At 37.2% G+C, this 11,199-nt stretch overlaps 3 protein-coding genes across 4 annotated transcripts in view; all 3 read right to left on the bottom strand.

The window, feature by feature from the left end:
• Positions 1-566: 566 nt before the first annotated feature.
• On the bottom strand, positions 567-1,209 carry LOC144436116 (uncharacterized). The gene is made up of 2 exons (XM_078124812.1): positions 721-1,209; positions 567-617 (listed from the first exon to the last, which is right to left on the bottom strand). Exons 1-2 carry the CDS (start codon positions 1,207-1,209, stop codon positions 567-569), a joined length of 540 nt encoding a protein of 179 aa, XP_077980938.1.
• Positions 1,210-1,537: 328 nt separating this feature from the next.
• On the bottom strand, positions 1,538-3,175 carry LOC144436106 (uncharacterized). Its single transcript, XM_078124800.1, has 2 exons — positions 2,114-3,175; positions 1,538-1,669 (listed from the first exon to the last, which is right to left on the bottom strand). Exons 1-2 carry the CDS (start codon positions 3,173-3,175, stop codon positions 1,538-1,540), a joined length of 1,194 nt encoding a protein of 397 aa, XP_077980926.1.
• Positions 3,176-4,098: 923 nt separating this feature from the next.
• LOC144438349 (elongator complex protein 4-like) overlaps positions 4,099-11,199 on the bottom strand; it is a 78,357-nt gene continuing 71,256 nt past the window's right edge. For both annotated transcript variants that reach the window (XM_078127416.1, XM_078127417.1), the window contains exons 8-10: positions 9,594-9,702; positions 8,993-9,099; positions 4,099-4,436 (exon numbers count right to left, since the gene is read on the bottom strand). In XM_078127416.1, the coding sequence (XP_077983542.1) occupies positions 4,311-4,436; positions 8,993-9,099; positions 9,594-9,702 (342 nt within the window). In that variant the 3' untranslated portion in view covers positions 4,099-4,310. The remainder of the gene's footprint in view (positions 4,437-8,992; positions 9,100-9,593; positions 9,703-11,199) is intronic.

Genomic DNA, 11,199 nt, shown 5'->3' with positions numbered 1-11,199 from the left:
TTCGATGTTGTTCTTACCGAGAAATTTGCCAATATGGTCTTGGTCAAATTCATTGATAGCTGAATTGAGTTCGTTCTTTGCACCGATGAAGTTAGTGCCTTGATCACATCTAAGCTTTTTAACTGTACCGCGAATGGCTATAAAGCGGCGCAGGGCATTGATAAATGCTGATGTATCCAAAGAATCGGTGATTTCCGTATGCACTGCAGTAGTGTACAGACATACTATGATGACAGCCCATCGCTTTGCATTTGATGAACCGCCTCTGGTTTTCCTTGTCACAACACTCCAGGGTCCAAAGACATCTATTCCGACATTGGTAAATGGTGGGGTGTTTTCTAGCCTGTCTGTGGGAAGGTCTGCCATAAGTTGAGTGAAGGGTCTAGCCCTTAGCTTTCTGCAAGTGGTGCATTGGTGTAGTACTGTCCTTACCAGGTCATGTAGGCCAATGACCCAGTAACCTTTGGCTCTTGTAGCGGCAAGTGTAATTTGCCGTCCTTGGTGTTGTACTTCTTGGTGAATGTGTTCTATTATGAGCCTTGAGACGTGATTGTTCTTTGGTAGAACTATTGGATGACGGCCACAGAGATCGAGGTCAGCCTGGCGTAGTCTTCCTCCTACACGAATTAGTCCATCCTGGTCTATAAATGCATTCAAGTGATACAAGGGGCTCTGTTTCTTTATACCATTGTTATCTGGAGACTCTGGGTTTGATAGTACCTTGAGCTCTTCAGGGAATGCCTCTTTCTGTACTGTGCAGAAGATTACAATCTCTGCCTGTAATAATGTGCTGAGCGTAGGTTGCTTGTCAGTTGCTTGTTTTTCCTTTTCTTCTTTATTGTTAGTCTTGTGTAGCAGTATTCTGTTGATGATGTTTGCCACTGCTCTTTTGAGGGAGAGCCACGATGAGAATCGTTGAAATCTTTCTGAACCTAGGTTGTCTAGTTGTCTGTGTTTAGGTTTTGTAATAGTCGTTGTCACGACCTGAGGTTGTTTACGTACCTCTGGGTCTTCTTCGTTGATTTGATAGTTGTACTGGTGACTGTCCAAGGGCGTTGCTGAAGGGGGATCATCATCTGGTTGCCAGAGGAAATCTGGGCCCTTGAGCCACATTGTTGACGAAAGTCGTTGAACCTGAACTGACTGTGTTGCTAGGTCTGCTGGATTCTGACTTGTGGAGACATGTCGCCATTGGTTTGGTAATGACATTCGGTGAATCTTCTGAACTCAGTTTGCCACGTAAACATGGAACGCTTTGATTCATTGTTTATGTATCCAACTACAATAGTGCTGTCTGTGTGGTAGACAACACAGTCTATAGTGCTTCTCATTTCTGATGTGATAGTTAAGTAATAACACATGCCAGCGAGGGCAATATCACCATTTAGTGCCTGCCCAAGGGTTGACACTCTTTACCAAAATTTTGATGATGCCCGAGCCGAAGGCTCGGGCATCATCAAAATTTTGGTAAAGAGTGTCAGCCCGAGGGCAGGCACTAAATGGTGATATTGCCAGAGCGCATGTGTTATTAATTTTATTACACCGTTCCACCATAGATTGTTGAACTCTGAAATAATGACGCTGAAGCTGATCTTGGTATCTCAATGTTGACTTGACGGTTGCTTTGTGGATCGTTTCCCGACACTAACTCATCGACAACAGCCACGTCCTGAGACAGAGATAGTAGTGGAGACTGAAGGGAGTTAGCATTGTTGTGGTTTTCTTTTCCGATGCCCAGCGATCGCTGTTGCAGCTCACCTGCACTTGTCGACGTATTTACACTACCGGATGGATTGATACAAATTAGCGTAATTGCTACTCGTAGTAGCTGTTGCCATAGTACCAGACCCTAACGTTTCAGTCATTTGTTTCTTCTGTGCCAAAAACAGAGATGGAATGATTGGTAGCAATTTTTGTGTTCTTACTGTCCAATTCTAATAAAATGTCATGTCTGTACCGGAAAGGTTTGCGTGTCTTACTGCGGCAGTCGCCATGTCTGAGCGAAAGTAGTGAACGACTATTTGTTATGCGCAGAAGCGGTGCGCAGTGGTTCAAACAACTTCAGCGGGCAATAGTCCCGGGCATTAGTCTATGCACGAGTGGGCAATATCACCTTGTGGGCAATAGCCCAGTTAAAATCGGTCACGTGATACGAGTCTGACCAATCACAGCCTTCGGAAGAACGCCGAGGTGTAATAATTCTTGCTAACTCAGTAGCTAGCACAGCTACACAGAGTTCTAGGCAAAGGATGGATATTGCATGAGTTGGGTTATACTTCGCTTTGCCAAGTAGAAATGCTACGTCGACCTTACCGCTGTTGTTGATTTTGCGCAAATAGGCAAATGCCCCTATGGCTGCATCACTGGCATCTGAAAAGATGTGACACTCATGTCTTCTGACAGGTCCAAACCCAGGAGGGTAGTAGCAGCGCTGTAGGTGTACGCCTTCAAGATGGCTGAGGCTGTCACGCCATTTGGTCCAGTGAGGTAAGTATTCATGAGGTAAGGGGTCATCCCATCCCACACTAGTTGTGTCCTTTTCTTTCATGGTTTCTTTCATGAGGCCTCTAAGGATAAGTTTTCCTTCAATGGAAACTGGTGCTAATATGCCCATCAAATCATAGATGGAGTTTACTATTGCCAAAACTCCCCGCCGTGAGAACGGCTTCTCTTTCATATTGACTTCGAATGTAAAGGAGTCAGTTTGTAGAGACCACTGTACACCCAATGACCTCTGTGTGGGTAGAGTATCCTTGGTGAAGTCCAAACTCTGTAGGTCTTTGCCCTGTATGTCAGTTGGGAGGGCAGTCATAACTTCCTTGTTGTTGGAAACAATCTTGTGGAAGTTGATATTCTTGGTGGCTAGTGCCTGTCTTGTTCTTTCTATGAGACTGATGGCTGTTGCTGCATCTGGCTGTGAGGTCAGTCCATCGTCGACATAGAAGTTCATGTGTATGAAGTCTCTAATGTCTTTTTCATAAGATGTTTGTTCTTCTTCAGCAATCATTCTTAAACCACTGGTGGCTACAGCAGGGGATGAAGCGTTGCCAAAGAGATGGACATTCATGTGATATTGTATTATTGGCTTCTCAGGATCATTGTCTTGAAACCAGAGGAAGCGAAGATACTGTCTGTGTTCTTTGTTGACGTGGAAACTGTGGAAAATGTTACCCATTACTGCAACTGGTTCACGCCTAAACCTTAGGAGGATGCCAAGCAGGCTGTTCATTTGGTCTGGTCCCTGTAGAAGTGTGTCATTGAGGGAGACCCCATCATACTTTGCACTGGATACTACTCTGATCTGTTGTTTTTTGGGATGATATACACCAAAGTGTGGTAGGTACCATGTGTTGTTAGTATTCTCGTTTGCTCTCGGGAACTGGGCTTGCGTGTTTGCGTTCTATTATTTTTCCCATGAATTCAAGGTACTGTGTCATCATCTCTGGTTTGCGGCGAAGTTGACTCAGCAGTTTGTTGAATCGATTGAAAGCTAATGGGTGATTGTTTTAGCTTTCGCTGACGCCGGAGCTAAAAACTTGAAATCGATATTCTTTTCACTAAACTTCGCTCAGCTTATGTTCAACTTTTTCAAATGCACACCAATCTGTCTGAAAAATCGTAAGTAGAGACCAAAGGGGTTTTGTGAAAATCTGAGTCATCGCTACCCCTACCGTAGCTGTCAATCAAATATTAGTCCCTAAATGCTTTGGGGAATATTGGACAATTGAGATCTTCGCTGGGCCGCAGTGCTAGTGCCAATTTAGTCATAAATAATTTAATATTGTTATACTTTTATTCATATACATGGCAAGTACCAAGCTCCCAATTGTTACGACTTGAAGCTTGAATGGGAAATGTTGAACAATTAGTTGTGGGTGTAAAACGTCAAACTTTACACCTCCTACACAACAACCAGAAGTGATATTCCTCTAAAGTCCTCCCAAAATTGTTCATTATTATATTATAATAATATTTAAACCCTTTCACTTGTAATAATAACAATAATAATAATAATAATAATAATAAACTTTATTCATCCATATGAATTCAGAAACCAAGCAGAATTATTTAGATTTTGATAGAATTTTAATTTGCCTATTTTACTACAGAGAGCGAGATCATAGAAAATGACGTCACCAAGGATGCTCTGATTCTGAATAAATAAAAAATGAGTGAAACGAGTGAAAATACGATGGCAGAATAAACCGAATCATTCGTGTAAATAACTTCTGTATGCCCTAACATCCATTGTGAGGCCATGGGGTTCTATCATATCATATAGCACTCTATAGAGCTTTAGTTCAGTTGTACTAAAAATCAAGAGATTTCTTTGGATTGTTACTAGTATATCCATAATTTGAAGATGTGGTGTTTGTAACAGCATCTCCTTGGCTTCTGCTTACTCTTGCCGAAAGGTCTGGTGGCAAGTGCAACTTCTGTTAAAAAAATCAAAACAAGAAAATAGTGATCATATTCTGGAAGAGTGAAACTGACGGAACATAATTTTTTTCAGTAAAGCCACAAATATTGGTGTTTTCTTGCTCTTGTGTGGATAGTTGTAGCATAGAATGCCCAAACAACTTTATTTCACTTGAGATAACATAGTCAGCAGTTCATGACAGCACTTTATTTCACTTGAGAATGACATACAGCCAACATGTCATAACAGCAGTTTATTTCACTTGAGATGACATAGTCAACGGTCTTTGATAAATGTTGAAACGACCCAAAATCTGGAAATTCTATCTAAGACTACCCAAACGACCCATAAGCGACCATAAATGTGCCAAAACTAACCAAAACCAACCAAAAGCGAGCCAAAACAAGCCAGGAATTAACTCCAATGTCTTCATTTCCACTCACCATACACTGTGTTCAGCCATATTTGATACCATTGAATCAATGGCCGACTGAGGGTGCACTCTAGGACTGAAGATATAGAAATTCACAATACCATGTACACTGTGATACACATAACATGACACATGCGTGTTGGTATTGATATGAATAGCACTACTTGAACTATCAATTACTACCTCATCCGGTAGAAATAATTCATAAATAATAATAATTTGCCTTACTATACAATTTATGCTAAATCAATCAATCAATCAATCGATCAATCAATCCACTTTGGTACTGATATGAATAGCACTACTTGAACTATTAATAACTACCTCATCCGGTAGAAATAATTCATAAATAATAATAATTTGCCTTACTATACAATTTATGCTAAATCAATCAATCAATCAATCGATCAATCAATCCACTTTGGTACTGATATGAATAGCACTACTTGAACTATTAATTACTATCTCATCCGGTAGAAATAATTCATAAATAATAATAATTTGCCTTACTATACAATTTATGCTAAATCAATCAATCAATCGATCAATCCACTTTGGTACTGATATGAATAGCACTACTTGAACTATTAATTACTACCTCATCCGGTAGAAATAATTCATAAATAATAATAATTTGCCTTACTATACAATTTATGCTAAATCAATCAATCAATCAATCGATCAATCAATCCACTTTGGTACTGATATGAATAGCACTACTTGAACTATTAATTACTACCTCATCCGGTAGAAATAATTCATAAATAATAATAATTTGCCTTACTATACAATTTATGCTAAATCAATCAATCGATCAATCAATCCACTTTGGTACTGATATGAATAGCACTACTTGAACTATTAATAACTACCTCATCCGGTAGAAATAATTCATAAATAATAATAATTTGCCTTACTATACAATTTATGCTAAATCAATCAATCAATCAATCAATCAATCCACTTTGGTACTGATATGAATAGCACTACTTGAACTATTAATTACTACCTCATCCGGTAGAAATAATTCATAAATAATAATAATTTGCCTTACTATACAATTTATGCTAAATCAATCAATCAATCCACTTTGGTACTGATATGAATAGCACTACTTGAACTATTAATTACTACCTCATCCGGTAGAAATAATTCATAAATAATTATAATTTGCCTTGCTATACAATTTATGCTAAATCAATCAATCAATTAATCTAATGACCCTTTTTTGAACTCAGCATGACAAACTACCACAAGTTGGGTGGTTAACTTTTAAATAAATGTTATTATTAATAAAAATATTGTATATTGCTTTAATTATATATTAATTTAAATAATTATTATTGTTATCATTAAACAAGACTCACTTGTCATCTTTATTCATTCAAAACCAAACACTAAATTTAAAGTAAATTAAGTTTCTCTTTCACTGAAGAAAATGTACACATATGTGTGGAGTTGAGCAGTCGAGGCACTCTTCTATACACAGTGACTACTCAGTCGGCCAAAATATGTCTCAAATATGGCTGAACACACTGCACTGGTGTCTGTATGCTGAGTGTGAATGTACCCATCGAAGACATTAGAGTTAATTCCTGGCTTGTTTTGGGTTGGTTTTGGCTCGTTTATGGGTCAACACGTCATGACAGAAGTTTATTTCACTTGAGATGGACATAGCCAACACATCATATCAGAAGTTTATTTCACTTGAGATGGACATAGCCAACACATCATATCAGAAGTTTATTTCACTTGAAATGGACATAGTCAACACATCATATCAGAAGTTTATTTCACTTGAGATGGACATAGTGAACACATCATGACAGAAGTTTATTTCACTTGAGATGGACATAGTCAACACATCATATCAGAAGTTTATTTCACTTGAGATGGACATAGTCAACATGTCATATCAGAAGTTTATTTCACTTGAGATGGACATAGTCAACATGTCATGACAAGTTTATTTCACTTAAGATGGACATAGTCAACATGTCATGACAAGTTTATTTCACTTGAGATGGACATAGTCAACATGTCATGACAGCACTTTGTTTCACTTCAGAACACATTTCCATAAGTAGGTTACTGTCAAAGGAGCATAAGCCAAGTTTATATGTTTTTTGAGAGATAGTGTTTGCTATATATTATATATTACAATTGAATGCATATGAGCAGCATGAAAGGAAAAGACATAACTATGATTTTCAAGATAAAGTCAATTGATAAGACCCCTGTATATAAACAACTACTCTCTTTGAAAAGTTGAATTCAAACAATCAACACCATGTGTGGTATCTGATGACAGGAGGTCATAAAATACAACATGCCTTAGCATCATAGGTGTAGCTAACATCATAGTATTTTATGACCTGTTATCAGATACCACACTTGGCTTAGATTGTTTGAATTGAATTTTCCAATGCTGTAATTGTTTATATACAGGGGTCTTATCAATTTAGTTTATCTTGAAAATCACAGTTGTGTCTATTCCTTTAAGCTGCTCATATGCATTCGATTGTAAAGGTACTTATTCTCTATACTGTAGCGTATTTAACATCACTTGGAATTGGTAGAACACATACGTGGTATGCAGAAATGATATTCATATACAAACAAACTGTTGACATAGTATAATTATGTATATCTAAAAGTGCCAAGGAAACTCCTACTTTGCCATTAATGATAACACTGCCAGATGATGATCTTAATACCATTGAAGGCAAGCATAGAAATTAACAACTCTACATTCGGTAGCTGTTTATACATGATGAGTAATTTTTGTGAACCCCTTCACTGTTGTGTAAAAAAAAATACTGCCAATGGTGTTGTAGCACAACTGTACAGTTTTTAAAAATATTTATCCATATGCTAGTCCATGCTAACAATAGGTATTCATTTGCTGAATCCAGTTGCCTATCCAACCATGTTGCTATCTTTGTGATATACGCAATCATTTGGCTGTTGCTATGGGCGTGGTCATGTTGCTAGATATATTTGCATACATTTTTGAATGTTTTTGTTCACCTGTGTATGAATTCCTGATATTATCTTTGCAATATACATGATCATTTAGCTGTTGCTATGGGCATGGTCTTGTTGCTAGGCAAATTTACGTACATTTTTTGAATATTCATTTGTCTTTCAATTCCTGTTTCCTTTGCAATATACGTGATCATTTGGCTGTTGCTATGGGAGTGGTCTTGTTGCTAGGCAAATTTACATACATTTTTCTGAATGTTTATTCAATTGTCTATTAATCCCTGTTATTATCTTTGTGACATACACTACCGTTTGACAGTTACTATGGGTGTGGTCATGGCTGCTAGGGATATTTGCATACATTTTAAAAATGTTTACTCACTTGCCTACCAGAAGATATTATTTAACCAAAATATACTGCCATTTGGTTGTTGCTAAGGGCGTGGTCATGGTTGCTAGGGCCAATTTTGTCAACATGTTTTGAAGAAAATCTGCAGAATAACACTTTCAGAAACATCTCGCCAAGTTTCAGTCTACTTTTTGAGATATAAGATTTTGACCAAAAATGAAAGTTTACACCTAATTTGCATATCACTCATTAATCACTGTATGCTTAATATTTCTTCGTCCATACATCCCTAGATGCATTCCCATTAACTTTCAGCCCAATCTGCTCACTGGTTTTGGAATTATAGATTTTTGACCAAAAAGACACATTTTTAGCCCTAATTTGCATATCACTGATGGGACCATCATATTATGAATATTTCTTAGTAAAAACACCCTGAAGAATGTTTTGTCCACATTTCAGACCAATCTGCCCAGTAGTTTTTGAGTTTAAGTTTTTTTGACCAAAAATCACATTTTTTGACCCAAATCACAAACCAGTGGTAAGATCATTTTGATTTGAACAATTTCCCAACTAGACACCCAAGGTAATCGACCCTCCAAATATCATGGCAATCGGTTTAGCAGTTTTTGACTTTAAGTTGTTTACACACACACACACACACACACACACAGACACAGACAGACAGACAGACAGACAGACACATGCCAGGCGATCCCTATAGCACTACTGAACCTCAGTTCAGATGTGCTAAAAAAGCTTGTGCCACTTTAATATGAAATCTTGAAGACATTATTGACAATACCTCTAGGACAAACTTCTTCTTCTTCAGTTTAAATGCCAGGTCAAAAGATTCAGGAACATAAGATGTCAAACTATTCAATCTTGGAAGCTTTTGAATTGTAAACAGTCCTAATGGCAGATAAAACAGTCAGCATTGTAATTAGCCACTTCAAAATTCATCTGCTTAAAATCTGATTAAGTAGAAAACTCAATTCGTTTTATTTACTGTATTTCATGTCTACATGTAATGTACTTGTCCCTTACATTATATTTTGTTTATACCTCAGGTGACCTCTTTCATCTTTGGCTTGGGTTGAAAATTGTGTCATGGTGTCAGAGATATGGCTAACTACAGACAGACTGACAGAACCAAACACACAAATACATAGATGATCCCAGGCTGTGCTCATTGGGGCTAATAAATGAAAGTGAGTGATGTCTGTTGATGCTCTTCTGGCCAATTGATTACAGAGCGAGTAAATGGAAGTTATACTGACACTATCTATTACAGTTTTAAGATACGTATTTCTTTATGGATCACTCTTAACTAGTTGATTTACATGACACTGTAAGAAAGAAAAAGAAAAGAAAAATGACACAAAATAATGTACTGCTTTTCCTACCATGATAGTCCTTGTATACAGGATTTTTATCTTTATCTGAACCAACGAATGAATCTATTTTTACAACAGTATCACAAAGCTGTTCCATTCGACGAATAAAGGCATTGTCCTAAAAAGAGATTGCAATAGAGTAGAATTATGGCGGAGTATTAGGGCCATTATTATGTACAACTTATTTGATTCGCCTCAACAACTTTGGCTACTCGACAACTTATTTGACTCGCCTCGACAACTTCTTTGGCTCCTCGATAACTTATTTGACTCACCTCGACAACTTCTTTTGCTCCTCGATAACTGTCAACATGTATAACGTTCTCTTGTACGCAATATTTTAGCATCCCTAGCTCCCCTTCAGTAAATATGTGCTCTCTTGCACAAACGTCATTTCACGTCATACAAAATCTGCTGTTACGTCAAAGAGCATCATCAAATTTTTGTGTAGTTTTTTGAAGAGTGACTGGTGGGTTCACACGATGTTGACCCCAGAAACGGAAGCAAATGTTATAACCAAAGTACACATTCTAAATATGTTGGAGAAAGAGATCAAACAGAGCCGTCCGAGAGGAGAGAGGACATAATGATGGCTTACTGCATTATCTCGAGAAGGAAACAACAGAGTATCGGATACGTCACACGTGTCTAGTCTGTGGAGATTACATGTACTTTGTCACAGGTACAGAAATTTAAACTTTATCTAGCTATTCAATAAGCTATTTATTATTTAATGTATTTGTTGTGATCTTGTCCATTATTACTGTCTGACAATTGTTCCGTGTATGTTCTCGGTGACACAACACAGTCAGTGTCACTTGTGAGCTAATAATTATATTCAAGCATCGTCATATTCAAAATATACCGTCAGCATTGACGATAGTTTTGAACATCGTAAATACCAAATAACACCATTACTTATGACCCATCACCATTCTTGAATAGGATTAAGCTCACAAGCGACTTTAAACTGTAATCAATAGCACATTCCTAATGTCAACTAAATTATGTGTTTTTTTAAACTGTTAGTTGTCAGCCCCAACAATTTCCCAATAATTGTTCAAAATGTTTTGGGTTAGATTTCAAGCTAACTGGTTGAATAGTCTACACATACTTTAGTGTAATTACATGAGTACAGTTGTATTATACTGAGGCTCAGTACAGAGTGCAATAGTGGCAAATGTTTGAGTGATAAATAACACAAATTATTATGATAAATGTCATCAGTGACTGAAAGTGGAATAGTGTTTGGAAGTTTTTATTTTTTTTCGTTTACTCAGTCTTAATACATGAAACCAATATTTTTGAAATCAGTCTTGACCCTTTTGAACTTTTAAGGTCATGTCCCCAGATAACCAGCTGTGAAAATGTAACTAGATTACACGCGATACTGAGCTGCCAAGTGAATCTGATTACAGGGACATGATGATGATGAGTGATAAATGCCAATGTTGTTATTTGGAGTTGTCATTTCCCATTCCATGTTGTAGAGTGTAAAGTTGTAGTTAGTAGTGTTTATTTCAATTCCAAAATGTTTTACATTCATTGCAGGTTAATGCAAGCAATAATATCCAAACTGAAAGTTGTCAAATTGTCAAATTGAGAAACATGTAAT

This window comes from Glandiceps talaboti, chromosome 1 (genome assembly GCF_964340395.1).
Source record: "Glandiceps talaboti chromosome 1, keGlaTala1.1, whole genome shotgun sequence".
Lineage (NCBI taxonomy): Eukaryota > Metazoa > Hemichordata > Enteropneusta > Spengelidae > Glandiceps > Glandiceps talaboti.
Note: the sequence above shows the minus strand (reverse complement) of the source record. Positions and strands in the feature narration are given on the sequence as shown.

Bases quoted from the DNA above. Each gene is read 5' to 3' on its own strand.
- LOC144436116 (XM_078124812.1), bottom strand. From the start codon at position 1,209: ATGTCATTACCAAACCAATGGCGACATGTCTCCACAAGTCAGAATCCA. The intron at 618-720 runs GTACTATCAAAC...TAATTCGTGTAG, and splicing joins CATTCCCTGAAGAGCTCAAG to GAGGAAGACTACGCCAGGCT.
- LOC144436106 (XM_078124800.1), bottom strand. From the start codon at position 3,175: ATGGGTAACATTTTCCACAGTTTCCACGTCAACAAAGAACACAGACAG. The intron at 1,670-2,113 runs GTGATATTGCCC...TCTCTGTCTCAG, and splicing joins ACTGGGCTATTGCCCACAAG to GACGTGGCTGTTGTCGATGA.